This window comes from Caretta caretta, chromosome 9, assembly GCF_965140235.1.
Source record: "Caretta caretta isolate rCarCar2 chromosome 9, rCarCar1.hap1, whole genome shotgun sequence".
Taxonomy (NCBI): Eukaryota; Metazoa; Chordata; order Testudines; family Cheloniidae; genus Caretta; species Caretta caretta.
The window spans coordinates 61,702,673-61,717,924 of NC_134214.1; the positions used below are offsets into that span (position 1 = coordinate 61,702,673).

Genomic DNA, 15,252 nt, shown 5'->3' on the forward strand with positions numbered 1-15,252 from the left:
ATATTGTTTAATTGTTAAGTTTAAGGAGAATCATGTAGGCATCAGTCAAATGTGTAGGGAACCTGTATTTTGAAATTATTGTGCAGTCATTGCATTCTTACCAATGGTAGTGTTTTTAAGTGATTCAGTGTCCACTGTTAATAGTATGTTCATAATGGAAAATAATAACTATAGCATGGAAAGACTTTGAATCAGTGGTTACTGTTGCATTTAGGATAACATAATATAATGAGATTTTCCTCTCAAGTAATGGCAGGATAGCCATATAATTGTATTTACCAAGTTCATGCATATAATTTGCTTACAAAACAGTAGAAACAACAACAAAAAAAAGACAAATAAAAGAAATGCACGAACACAATCCTCTCTGTGGCATCACTACACCAATGGAATCAAGTTCACAGCAGAGTGTAAAGGGCTCGGGGGTGATAGCACCCAATTCACAACATCTGATAATGTAATTTACCAGCTACAAAACTGCATAATACATAACTGTTTTTTTTTTTTTTAAGATTAAAGAAATTCCCTGGCAAAACTTTGTTAACCTGGAGTTCAAGTTGAAAGAACATATCACATAAAAAAAAAAACCCATAAGAAAACATCATTTATGTCACAGTTCCCGGGCTAACTGCATTGCTGAGCCCTCTTGGTCTCTTTGTGTGTACTCCCTCTCAGGCCTTTAGCTGTCACCTCTCTCAGGGTGGAATCGTGATTCTGCCACTCTTCTGCCCTCTGAGATCAACTGTGATTACCTGAGCAGGCCTGCTTTGGGTTCAGTACCTTCGGTTCCTTTCCCCCAGCAGCTGTGACAGTGGTATTCAGTAATCAAACAGTCTTTATAAAGCAAAGTATTATTTATTTAGAACAAAAACATTTAAGGAAAAATAGATCTTAAAAACCATAAACCAGTTTATACGAATGCCAACTGCTTTAAACACCTCTCCTAGGCCTCTCTCTGTGTTTACCCTGTCCACCCAACAATGGACACTCCCCTCCCCTTCCTCTCCTGAGAAGGGCTTTTTAAAGGTTCTTTAGATTCTTCATTCCTAGCATTAGCAGAACAACTGTGTCACTTCAACCTGGAGCCAGGATATCAGATGCCTGAAGCTAATAGGTTCCCCCACTGTCTTTTGTAATTGCCCTCGGCCAAGTATGTGTTGGGAGGTTGCTTGTCTTGATCTATTGTGTTCCTTTCCTGCTTGTTTTACTCATCGCCCCCTATTAAGCTTGAACAACACATTTGTATAACGAGGTCTTATAACCCAATATACAATAACTTCACTTCAGTAGCTAGGTCACACACACTGTTCATAAAATTATAACATTTCAGTATTGTTAGATTATTAGATACCAATTACATGTCTGTCAGAGTTTTGTCAGCAGTGACCTAATATTAAAAACCAGAACATTCAAAGTAAAGGTTCCAGTATAGAAAACAAACCCAAAACATTTCAAAGCATTCACAATTTAGGTCACTAGAATGACCTTAATTTGCCTAGAAGTACTGTCAGCCTCCCCCGTCCTTTCTTTGTTAACCAAATACTAAGTTTGGAAGCTGTGTTATTTCTGGATGAAAGCTTTAAGAAATCATTTGAATGGCTTGAGTCATAGAGTTTAAGGCCAGAAGGGACCCTACCAGATCATGTAGTCTGACCTCCTGTATATAACAGGCGACGAGCACCACCCAGCCACTCATACGCTGAACCCAACAACTGAAATGAGACCAAAGTATCACAGCCCACAGGAGACTAGACTGTTATGTGCCACAGGTAGAGAATAGGAGGGACTGAGGTGCGCCAGTGCCCAAGGGCTCTGCAACAGCAATGATCTTGGGAAGTGTCCCACACCCTTGGGGCAATTCAAATTCAGAAGAGTCCCAGTGCTGTACTAATCTCCTGTCTTCTCCATCACTTTTTCAGAAGAGCATAAAGTTCAGATGTGTGCTGAAGACCTCGTACATTTGGAGAAGGCCCGGTACTTGTAAAGTTAGTGGATGGAATATTGTAAACATGAACAACAGAACATTGCATATAGCAGACTCCATACGTGTATCTCTTTGACATGAAATGTGATGCTTTGTCACCACATTAATCTTTTTTCTATTAATATAGGTGCTATAATTTAATGACTTTGGCCTAGAAAGCTTCCCTAGCTTAGTGATGTGGGCTCTGTGTCTAATGATGCTGATTTACTTGCTGGCACATGGAATCTTTATGAACAATGGGAAATGACTGCCCTCAGCATGGATTGTGCATGGTCATAAAGAGGATCACTGTGCAATTAAGAGTAAGGCCTTTTCAGCATTATGCTGTACAAGATGTGGGATAGAGGAATAAACTGCCCTCTTCTGTGTAGTTCTGCGCTCTCTATTCTCTTTAGTCTCTTCGCTGAGGTCTGTTACTATGTCCCTCTAACCCCTAAGCCCCATCCGCCCCTATCTTCGGTCCTCCCTCTTTCTCCTTTAACTGATCTCTCTTATCTGATTCCTATTCCTTTTGGTCTTGAATCCCTTGACTGGAGAAACCTATCCCCAATGCCCTCTACTCCCCAGTTACTGCCCTTCCTTTTGTCTTCAGAACATTTGAGCAAGTTCACAGATTCATAGGTTCCAAGGCTGGAAGGGACCATTGTGATCATGTAGTCTGGCCTCCTGTATAACACAAACCATAGAACTTTCCCAAAATAATTCTTAGAGAAGATCTTTTAGAAAAACACCCAATCCTGATTTAAAAACGGTCAGTGATGTAGAGTCTACCACAACCCTTGGTAAATTGTTCCAGTGGTTAATTATCCTCACTGTTAAAAATATACATAACTTCCAGTGTGAAGGGAAATACACTGAAAGTGAAAAAAGAAAAGGAGTACTTGTGGCACCTTAGAGACTAACAAATTTATTTGAACATAAGCTTTTGTGAGCTACAGCTCACTTCATCGGATGCATTCAGTGGAAAATACAGTGGGGAGATTTATGTACATAGAGAACATGAAACAATAGGTGTTACCATACACACTGTAATGAGAGTGATCACTTAAGATGAGCTTTACCAGCGGCGGGGGGGAGGGGGGAGAGGAACCTTTTGTTCCTGATAATCAAGGTGGGCCATTTCCAGCAGTTGACAAGAACGTCTGAGGAACCGTGGGAGGTGGTGGGGGAAAATAAACATGGCGAAATAGTTTTATTTTGTGTAATGACCCATCCACTCCCAGTCTCTATTCAAGCCTAAATTAATTGTATCCAGTTTGCAAATTAATTCCAATTCAGCAGTCTCTCGTTGGAGTCTGTTTTTGAAGTTTTTTTGTTGAAGAATTGCAACTTTTAGGTCTGTAATCGAGTGACCAGAGAGATTGAAGTGTTCTCCGACTGGTTTTTGAACGTTATAATTCTTGACGTCTGATTCGTGTCCATTTATTCTTTTACATAGAGAGTGTCCAGTTTGGCCAATGTACATGGCAGAGGGGCATTGCTGGCACGTGATGGCATATATCACATGGTAGATGTGCAGGTGAACGAGCCTCTGATAGTGTGGCTGATGTGATTAGGCCCTATGATGGTGTCCCCTGAATAGATATGTGGACACAGTTGGCAACGGGCTTTGTTGCAAGGATAGGTTCTTGGGTTAGTGGTTCTGTTGTGTGGTTGCTGGTGAGTATTTTGCTTCAGGTTGGGGGGCTGTCTGTAAGCAAGGACTGGCCTGTCTCCCAAGATCTGTGAGAGTGATGAGTCATCCCTCAGGATAGGTTGTAGATCCTTGATGATGCGTTGGAGAGGTTTTAGTTGGGGGCTGAAGGTGACCGCTAGTGGCGTTCTGTTATTTTCTTTGTTGGGCCTGTCCTGTTGGGCCTGTCCTGTAGGTGACTTCTGGCTGGCTCTGTCAATCTGTTTCTTCACTTCAGCAGCTGGGGATTGTAGTTGTAAGAATGCTTGATAGAGATCTTGTAGGTGTTTGTCTCTGACAGAGGGGTTGGAGCAAATGCGGTTGTATCGTAGAGCTTGGCTGAGACAATGGATCGTGTGGTGTGGTCTGGGTGAAAGCTGGAAGCATGTAGGTAGGCATAGCGGTCAGTAGGTTTCTGGTACAGGGTGGTGTTTATGTGACCATCGCTTATTAGCACCATAGTGTCCAGGAAGTGGATCTCTTGTGTGGACTGGTCCAAGCTGAGGTTGATGGTGGGATGGAAATTGTTGAAATCATGGTGGAATTCCTCAAGGGCTTCTTTTCCATGGGTTCAGATGATGAACATGTCATCAACGTAGCACAAGTAGAGTAGGGGCACGAGGGGATGAGAGCTAAGGAAGCGTTGTTCTAAGTCAGCCATAAAAATATTGGCATACTGTGGGTTCATGTGGGTACCCATAGCAGTGCCGCTGATTTGAAGGTATACATTGTCCCCAGATGTGTGGCTATGTAGACTCCCTCCTCAGGCCCTACGCTACCAGCTTTCCCAGCTATCTTTGAGACACCACTGACTTCCTGAGGAAACTACAGTCCATCAGTGATCTTCCTGAAAACACCATCCTGGCCACTATGGATGTAGAAGCCCTCTACACCAACATTCCACACAAAGATGGACTACAAGCCATCAGGAACAATATCCCTGATAATGTCACGGCAAACCTGGTGGCTGAACTTTGTGACTTTGTCCTCACCCATGACAATGTATACCTTCAAATCAGCGGCTCTGCTATGGGTACCCGCATGGCCCCACAGTATGCCAACATTTTTATGGCTGACTTAGAACAACGCTTCCTCAGCTCTCGTCCCCTCGTGCCCCTACTCTACTTGCGCTACATTGATGACATGTTCATCATCTGGACCCATGGAAAAGAAGCCCTTGAGGAATTCCACCATGATTTCAACAATTTCCATCCCACCATCAACCTCAGCTTGGACCAGTCCACACAAGAGATCCACTTCCTGGACACTATGGCGCTAATAAGCGATGGTCACATAAACACCACCCTATACCGGAAACCTGCTGACCACTATGCCTACCTACATGCCTCCAGCTTTCACCCAGACCACACCACACGATCCATTGTCTAAAGCCAAGCTGTATGATACAACCGCATTTGCTCCAACCCCTCTGTCAGAGACAAACACCTACAAGATCTCTATCAAGCATTCTTACAACTACAGTCCCCAGCTGCTGAAGTGAAGAAACAGATTGACAGAGCCAGCCAGAAGTCACCTACGACAGGACAGGCCCAACAAAGAAAATAACAGAACGCCACTAGCGGTCACCTTCAGCCCCCAACTAAAACCTCTCCAACGCATCATCAAGGATCTACAACCTATCCTGAGGGATGACTCATCACTCTCACAGATCTTGGGAGACAGTCCAGTCCTTGCTTACAGACAGCCCCCCAACCTGAAGCAAATACTCACCTGCAACCACACACCACACAACAGAACCACTAACCCAAGAACCTATCCTTGCAACAAAGCCCGTTGCCAACTGTGTCCACATATCTATTCAGGGGACACCATCATAGGGCCTAATCACATCAGCCACACTATCAGAGGCTCGTTTACCTGCACATCTACCAATGTGATATATGCCATCACGTGCCAGCAATGCCCCTCTGCCATGTACATTGGCCAAACTGGACACTCTCTATGTAAAAGAATAAATGGACACGAATCAGACGTCAAGAATTATAACGTTCAAAAACCAGTCGGAGAACACTTCAATCTCTCTGGTCACTCGATTACAGACCTAAAAGTTGCAATTCTTCAACAAAAAAACTTCAAAAACAGACTCCAACGAGAGACTGCTGAATTGGAATTAATTTGCAAACTGGATACAATTAATTTAGGCTTGAATAGAGACTGGGAGTGGATGGGTCATAACACAAAATAAAACTATTTCGCCATGTTTATTTCCCCCCACCACCTCCCACGGTTCCTCAGACGTTCTTGTCAACTGCTGGAAATGGCCCACCTTGATTATCACTACAAAAGGTCACCCCCCCGCCCCGCGCTCTCCTGCTGGTATTAGCTCATCTTAAGTGACCACTCTCATTACAGTGTGTATGGTAACACCTATTGTTTCATGTTCTCTATGTATATAAATCTCCCCACTGGGTTTTTCACTGAATGCATCCAATGAAGTGAGCTGTGGCTCACGAAAGCTTATGCTCAAATAAATCTGTCAGTCTCTAAGGTGTCACAAGTACTCCTTTTCTTTTTGCGAATACAGACTAACACGGCTGCTACTCTGAACACTGAAAGTGGTTATTTTTCTGCTAATATGAAATAAATGTTTCCAAATGGGAAGGGGCCAGAGCCGCAGCTGTTGTATATTGACCTTGATCTCAGTTGAGCTATGTGAGTTTACAGCCCCTGAGGATCTGTGCCCCGGTTTCTGTGCTTCTGTCAGAAGATAAAAAGGCTGCTTCCCCCACAAAACAGCACATCTACAAGGGCTCTGTGAGCTCCTCTCAAGAACAATGGAGGAGCTACACCTGAAACACATGGGGATGACACCAACCTTATTTTTCTTTGGAAGGTCTTCTACAGTGTATGATGGCAGCAGCTCTTTTCCCAAGTGGCAGACTGTTGGGGCTGGGATCAGCGTCACTGTTGGTGCAGATCAGTGGTTCTCAACCAGCGGTACACGTAGCTCTGCGGGTATGCAGAGGTCTTCCAGGGGGTACATCAACTCATCTAGATGCCTAGTTTTACAACATGCACGTAAAAAGCACTAGCAAAGTCAGTGCAAACTAAAATTTTATACAAACAATGACTTGTTTATACCACTTTATATACTATTCACTGAAATGTAAGTACAAATATTTATATTCCAATTGATTTATTTTAATAATTGTATTGGTAAAAATGAGAAAGTTAGCAATTTTTCAGTAACTGTGTGCTCTGACACATTTGTATTTTTGTGTCTGATTTTGTAACCAAGTAGTGTTTAAGTGAGGTGAAACTTGGGGATATGGAAGACAAATCAGACTCCTGAAATGAGTACAGTAGTCTGGAAAGGTTGAGAGCCACTGGTTTAGATACTACAGAACCTTGTTGGGTAATGCTTGCTCTGTAGAGGAACTAAGAGAGCAGCACTAAGTTCCCAAACACTAAAATTAATCAACCTCTCCTTTTAGCAGATGGTGTTAGAAATCTGAATGTAGACTCCACCCCAATGGGCTTGCCTATGTCTGACCTCACTGCATGGGCCACCGCGATGAACAATCTAGGGATGGCACCGATGGGAATGTCAGGGCAGCCGCTGCTGCCTGGTATGTAACTTAATTGATACTATAGCTGTCATTAATTTGCTAACTACTGTCAGCACTGAGGACATATTTAGAGGAGTTTACCTAAACTGATATTTATTTCTACCTCAAAAACCCACAAAGGTGATGAATGCCTAAAATGCACAGACTGTGCAAGGTGACTTATCTAGAGGCCAGAGTCTAAACCAGGGGTTGGCAACCTTCGGCACACAGCCCATCAGGATAATCTGCTGGCGGGCCGTGAGACATGTTGTTTAAATTGATTGTCCACAGGCATGCCCGCCCCCCCCCCCCCCGCAGCTCCCAGTGGCTGCGGTTTGCTGTTCCCGGACAATGGGAGCTGCGGGAAGCGGAGGTTGCTGACTCCTGGTCTAAACTGTGCTGATTTAAAATATGAATGAAAGGGTATGTCTACACTACGAAATTAGGTCAAATTTATAGAAGTCGTTTTTTAGAAATCGGTTTTATATATTCGAGTGTGTGTGTCCCCACAGAAAATGCTCTAAGTGCATTAACTCAGCGGAGTGCTTCCACAGTACCGAGGCTAGAGTCGACTTCCGGAGCGTTGCACTGTGGGTAGCTATCCCACAGTTCCCGCAGTCTCCGCTGCCCATTGGAATTCTGGGTTGAGATCCCAATGCCTGATGGGGCTAAAACATTGTCACCGGTGGTTCTGGGTACATATCGTCAGGCCCCCATTCCCTCCCTCCCTCTGTGAAAGCAAGGGCAGACAATCGTTTCGTGCCTTTTTTCCTGAGTTACCTGTGCAGACGCCATACCACGGCAAGCACGGAGCCCGCTCAGCTCACTGTCACCGTATGTCTCCTGGGTGCTGGCAGACGTGGTACTGCATTGCTGCACGGCAGCAGCAACCCATTGCCTTGTGGCAGCAGACGGTGCAATAGGACTGGTAGCCGTCATGGTCATGTCCGAGGTGCTCCTGGTCACCTCTGTGAGGTCGATCAGGAGCGCCTGGGCAGACATGGGCGCAGGGACTAAATTTGGAGTGACTTGATCAGGTCATTCTCTTTAGTCCTGCAGTCAGTCCTATTGAACCATCTTATGGTGAGCAGGCAGGTGATACGAACTGCTAGCAGTCCTATTGCATCATCTTCTGCCGGGCAGGCAAGAGATGAGGATGGCTAGCAGTCCTATTGTACCACCTTCTGCCGAGCAGCCATGAGATGTGGGTGGCATGCAGTCCTTCTGCACCGTCTGCTGCCAGCCAAAGATGTAAAAGATAGATAGAGTGTATCAAAACAAGAAATAGACCAGATTTGTTTTGTACTCATTTGCACCCCCCCCCCCCCGTTCCCTGTCTAGGGGACTCATTCCTCTAGATCACACTGCAGTCACTCACAGAGAAGGTGCAGCGAGGTAAATCTAGCCGTGTATCAATCAGAGGCCAGACTAACCACCTTGTTCCAATAAGAACAATAACTGAGGTGCACCATTTCTTATTGGAACCCTCGGTGAAGTCCTGCCTGAAATACTCCTTGATGTAAAGCCACCCCCTTTGTTGATTTTAACTCCCTGTAAGCCAACCCTGTAAGCCGTGTCGTCAGTCGCCCCTCCCTGCGTCAGAGCAACGGCAAACAATCGTGCATCTGAATTGAGAGTGCTGTCCAGAGCAGTCACAATGGAGCACTCTGGGATAGCTCCCGGAGGCCAATACCGTCGAATTGCGTCCACAGTACCCCAAATTCGACCCGGCAAGGCCGATTTAAGCACTAATCCACTTGTCAGGGGTGGAGTAAGGAAATTGATTTTAAGAGCCCTTTAAGTGGAAATAAAGGGCTTCATCGTGTGGACAGGTGCAGGCTTACATCGATTTAACGTTGCTAAATTCGACCTAAAGTCCTAGTGTAGACCAGGGCTAAGTTTAGTTTGATGGGTGTTTTAATAACATTTCAACTCCCCTCCCCATGCTCTGGAAGACTTACCACACAGGGCCCAATATAAAGGCTCAGAAGAGAATAGCAGGCATGAGCAGGTCAGGAGTGAGAGGCGTTGGCTGAGTTGTGTGTGGCGAGCCCAAGGCTGCAGCAACCATCTTTCATGCCACAACAAAGCTGTTCACTTTGCTCGCTTCATACTGACGCTCTGGAACTGGGCCAGTAATGGTTCGCTGACGAGTTAATTGGACAATGAACAATCTTGGAATCAATTAGACACAAGGCAGAGTAGAGAAAATAGTATCGGGTTAAATGATAGAGTAGGGCAGGGGTTAATGGAGGCATCTTAGTGAGCTGTAGCTCACGAAAGCTCATGCTCAAATAAATTGGCTAGTCTCTAAGGTGCCACTTGTACTCCTTTTCTTACAGCACACATGAACTCCGGTTCAAGGCTAAGCCCCTCTTCGGTCCATGACAGAAATTAGTCTGACTCAGGCAGGAAGCCTGCTAGGGGTTGGGTCAGAGCCTGAGTTCTGCTCTGACAGATAAATACTAGCACATGGAATGGACAAATGTACTTTGTACATGCATCCACTGCTGTCCAGGTGTGGCCTACACATGCAAAACATATGAGAAAAACCAAGGAGAGCATGGACTTTGACAGGACTTTGACTGGATTTGGACCAAGTTCGGTTATGCCATTGGACTCCACGCCATGACGGCAGCTGGTCTGCATTACTGGTTGGTACAGCATGGAAATACCTGCGTAAAATACAACGTTTGATTTGCACACAAGGCTACAATATCAAGTTTTATTACACATAATGAAAAAAGTGGCACAACTCTAATGAAGGTCATCACACTCAATAAAAACTTACAAATTGTCATCTCAGTGATTCATAAACTGTGAATGGCAGCACATTGCTAGGCTGAATAAAATGCAGAACACGCCTTCGTACACTTCATGAAAGTGTTTCCAGAACTCGTGATTAAGGCTGTGATTTAGTCACGGAGGTAATGGAAGTCACGGAATCCGTGACTTCAGTCTGCCGTGGCTGGGAGCTGCAGGGTCCCCTGCCACCCGGTGGGGCAAGAAGCTGTGGGGGTGGCAGGGAAACCCCCCAGCTCCCTACCGCCGGGGGCAGTGGGGGACCACCCTTGCTCCTGGCGGACAGCAGCTGGGGACCCCCTGTTCCCTCCTGGTGATCGGGGAACCCCCGAGCTCTGGGCTGTGGAAGATGGCCGGGAACCCCTGAGCTCCAGGCTGTGCGGCCGCCAGGGGTGGCGGGCAGCTCTGAGCTGCTGCGGAGGAACCCAAGCTCCTGGCCCCCATGGGTGGCGGGAAACACCAAGCTCCTGGCCCCCATGGGCAGCAGGGAATGCTGGGAGCTGCAGGCAGCAGGGGTACCCCGCAGCCCCCAGCTGCTACAGCAGGGGTAGGCAAACTTTTTGGCCTGAGGGCCACATCAGGGTTGCGAAACTGTATGGAGGGCTGGGTAGGGAAGGCTGTGCCTCCCCAAACAGCCTGTCCCCCTCCCCCTCTCCGCCCCCTCCCACTTCCCGCCCCCTGACTGCCCCCCTTAGAACTCCCAACCCATCCAACCCACCCTGCTCCCTGTCCCCTGACCACCCCCTCCCAGGACCCCTGCCCCTAACCGCCCCCTGGGACTCCACTCCCTAGTCTGCCCCCCCACCCCCTTTCCCCTGACTGCCCTGACCCCTATCCACACCCCCGCCCCAACTGCCCCCCCCCCCGGAACTCCACCCCCTATCCAACCGCCCCCTGCTCCCTATCCCCTGACTGCTCCCCGGGCCTCCTGCCCCTTATCCATGCCGCTCAGAGCAGCAGGAGCTCGCAGCCCAGCTGGAGCCAACCCCATTGCTGCGCTGACCAGCAGGAGTGGCAGGCCAGAGCGCTGGTGGCGCGGAGAGCTGAGGCTGCAGGGGTGGGGGGACAGCAGGGGAGGGGCTGGGGGCTAGCCTCCCCAGCTGGGAGCTCAGGGGCCGGGCAGGATGGTTCCGCAGGCTGGATGTGGCCCGCGGGCCGTAGTTTGCCCATCTCTGTGGTAACGGCAGCTCCTAGTCCCTGCAGCTGCTCTGCTTGAAGTAGTGTGGGGATCTGCAGATCCCCATTTTGTCAGGGATATTTTTAGTAAAAGTTAGGGACAGGTCACAGCTTCCATGAATTTTTCTGTTTTGCCTGTGACCTGTCCATGACTTTTACTAATAATATCTGTGACAAAATCTTAGCCTTACTCATGATGCACAATACCAGTATGTTTTCCAAAATCTCTCTCACACAACAACCTCAAATACCATTTCATTCCCCCTCATGTGTGGAACTGTGCATACCCCTTATAAGAATGCACAAAGCATCTGTGATTTCCATTGCACATCTGGATTCAGCACCAGTCCGAACGAGTGCCTCTCTCACTGTGTGTTCCTGTTCAGATATCCATCAGTGGCCTGAGTCTGCTCCTGGCAAAAAACTCCATCTTCTCCTCACAGGCATTGTGCAGAGCATAACAAGCCACATTAACACAGAGTGTGAGGAAGCAGGGCCTGCTGCAGAGCCAGCCTCTGGGCAACCTAATGAGCACAGCTGGCCTGTAGTAGGCTGCCTGATTGGCCACACCACCTGATTGATTGGAAGAAGCAGAAGACCAGCTCTGAAGTTCAGTGGCTGCTCAAAGCATTTGCCAATGGCTATGATAGCTCTTGTGCCGGTTTGTTCCTAGCCTTGCCCCTGTCTTGCCTCACTCAGGGTAACTTGTTTCTGACCCTCAGCTCCGCCACTTGGCCTTTGACTCCATCTCTGACCCTGGGCTCCTATTCCTGGCTACAGTCTCCTGCTCTAATTGCTAACCCTGACTCCTGCTCCAACCACAAGGCGTGACTACCCACATCCCTGACTCTGAAAGTTTGAGCAGTCCAAAAAACCCACCAATAATAAGGGAACTAGAGCTGATACAGCAGACATGGATCCTACAAAGGCCAATATCTCTGACGCAGATAGTGGGAACCCTACAGACCTTGCAGACCCGAATTGCAATCCTGCAGGTGCAGAATGTGGTTACATCATTCCCTTGATGTAAGACAAATGTTGGCATTTTAGTTGCAGAGGACAAAACAGATCAGAAAGTCACCTAGGCTGGCTGTTGTCACAGTTGAACGAGTCAGAGGACAAGCTGTTTCTTCCCAGGGAATCTGTAAGTGGATCTCTGGTTGTATCTTACTTTATGAGGTGGCATGTCCTTCTGCTCCTTATGACATATGGGCTCACTCTATGAGACCACAAGCAGCTTCAGTAGCATCACTTCAAGAGATACCCCTGCTTGACTGACATTTGCAGGGCTGCTATGTGGAGCTCCATCTACTCATTCTTGAGACATTACGCCTTGGTCCAAGCCTGTTCCACTGACGCATCTTTTGGAACAGTGGTTCTACAAGCAGCCATACCACTTACATCCTTGCACCTTCCTCCTCTCTGGATACTGCCTGTCAGTCATCCAGAGTACAATACACAGAGGGACCAACACTGGAAGAAGAAAGGGAAGTTATTTACCCTTTGTAACTGGAGTTCTTCAGGGTCCCTCTCTGTATTCCACTACCCACTCAACTTCCTCTCTGCTTCAGATTGTGTCTGTTCGCGGTACAGAAAGAACTGGAGAGGTGGTTGCTCTGCACCACCCCGTCCCTAATGCCCTTGGTGCAGAGTATGAGGAGTGCGAGTATGCAGGCATGAACCTATGGACACTACTTGCAAGAATTCTCTGGTCTCAAGTGCATGGAGTGCATTTGTACCAACAATGGAATGCGACAGGGACCACGTACCTGAAAGAACTCCAGTAACAGAGGGTAAATAACTTCCTTTTCCTAAATGTTGATATTAACTATTTCATTACCAGTCATTTTATCAGAAACATCCAGCTAATGTGTTACTCATTACAGTTGGATGCCATGCAGTGTCGGGGAGAAGTAGGGTGTCTGGTTCCTCTTAAGGGTTTGTGAGCTGGATCTGGGAGTTGAAATCTTTAAAAGCATCAGGTCACCTCTGCCCCTACCAACAAGAGGCTGGGATAGTTGAATTTAAGCAAAGCCAAATTACGCAGGCAAAACTGAGCCATGTATCGAGATGCTGCAGAAATGCAGCCCTGGGAGAAACATGGCAGGATAAAGCAGAAGAAAGTAAAACTCATCTACCAGAGCCAGCTATCAGCTGTGCCAGGAACAGCTGCAGGTGGCCAGCATCCAGGCCACCATCCCAGTGGAGGGACTGGCTTTGTGGGCTGCCAGACAATCTTCTGCAAAGAAAACTGGTTCTCTAACCTTGGAGCAGCACATGAAATGCTACCACCTTGTGGCCAGAGGAGAACACATGCAGTGCATCATTCAGAAGAGCAGAATTAGCTAAAATTTAGGCAGGTTGAAATGAAGGGAACAAACTGAACACACAAATATCCTCTAACTTGCTAAATTCGTTTTATCCATCTACATCCAAGACCTCATGGACCCCACAACAAGCTGGACCCAAATTCTACAGCCTAATTCCAGGACTTTGCAGTCTTAGAATCATAGAATATCAGGGTTGGAAGGGACCTCAGGAGGTCATCTAGTCCAACCCCCTGCTCAAAAGCAGGACCCATCCCCAATTAAATCATCCCAGCCAGGGCTTTGTCAAGCCTGACCTTAAAAACTTCTAAGGAAGGAGATTCCACCACCTCCCTAGGCAACGCATTCCAGTGTTTCACCACCCTCCTAGTGAAAAAGTTTCTCCTAATATCCAACCTAAACCTCCCCCACTGCAACGTGAGACCATTACTCCTTGTCCTGTCCTCTTCCACCACTGAGAATAGTCTAGAACCATCCTCTCTGGAACCACCTCTCAGGTAGTTGAAAGCAGCTATCAAATCCCCCCTCATTCTTCTCTTCTGCAGACTAAACAATCCCAGTTCCCTCAGCCTCTCCTCATAAGTCATGTGTTCTAGACCCCTAATCATTTTTGTTGCCCTTCGCTGGACTCTTTCCAATTTATCCACATCCTTCTTGTAGTGTGGGGCCCAAAACTGGACACAGTACTCCAGATGAGGCCTCACCAATGTCCAATAGAGGGGGACGATCACGTCCCTCGATCTCCTCGCTATGCCCCTACTTATACATCCCAAAATGCCATTGGCCTTCTTGGCAACAAGGGCACACTGCTGACTCATATCCAGCTTCTCGTCCACTGTCACCCCTAGGTCCTTTTCCGCAGAACTGCTGCCTAGCCATTCGGTCCCTAGTCTGTAGCCGTGCATTGGGTTCTTCTGTCCTAAGTGCAGGACCCTGCACTTATCCTTATTGAACCTCCATCAGATTTCTTTTGGCCGAATCCTCCAATTTGTCTAGGTCCTTCTGTATCCTATCCCTGCCCTCCAGCGTATCTACCACTCCTCCCAGTTTAGTATCATCCGCAAATTTGCTGAGAGTGCAATCCACACCATCCTCCAGATCATTTATGAAGATATTGAACAAAACCGGCCCCAGGACCGACCCCTGGGGCACTCCACTTGACACCGGCTGCCAACTAGACATGGAGCCATTGATCACTACCCGTTGAGCCCGACAATCTAGCCAACTTTCTACCCACCTTATAGTGCATTCATCCAGCCCATACTTCTTTAACTTGCTGACAAGAATACTGTTGGAGACCGTGTCAAAAGCTTTGCTAAAGTCAAGAAACAATACATCCACTGCTTTCCCTTCATCCACAGAACCAGTAATCTCATCATAGAAGGCGATTAGATTAGTCAGGCATGACCTTCCCTTGGTGAATCCATGCTGACTGTTCCTGATCACTTTCCTCTCATGTAAGTGCTTCAGGATTGATTCCTTGAGGACCTGCTCCATGATTTTTCCGGGGACTGAAGTGAGGCTGACTGGCCTGTAGTTCCCAGGATCCTCCTTCTTCCCTTTTTTAAAGATTGGCACTACATTAGCCTTTTTCCAGTCATCCGGGACTTCCCCCGTTTGCCACGAGTTTTCAAAGACAATGGCCAATGGCTCTGCAATCACAGCCGCCAATTCCTTCAGCACTCTCGGATGCAACTCGTCCGGCCCCATGGACTTGTGCAC

The 15,252-nt window shown here is 47.2% G+C and overlaps 1 protein-coding gene across 8 annotated transcripts in view; it reads left to right on the forward strand.

The window, feature by feature from the left end:
- ENOX2 (ecto-NOX disulfide-thiol exchanger 2) overlaps window positions 1–15,252 on the forward strand; it is a 134,985-nt gene that overhangs the window by 50,930 nt on the left and 68,803 nt on the right. For 4 of the 8 annotated variants that reach the window (XM_048863436.2, XM_048863434.2, XM_048863437.2 and 1 more), the window contains one exon: window positions 7,112–7,246. In XM_048863436.2, coding sequence (XP_048719393.1) covers window positions 7,112–7,246 — 135 coding nt within the window. The remainder of the gene's footprint in view (window positions 1–7,111; window positions 7,247–15,252) is intronic. The other 4 variants (XM_048863435.2, XM_075132369.1, XM_048863438.2 and 1 more) reach the window with 1 other exon arrangement.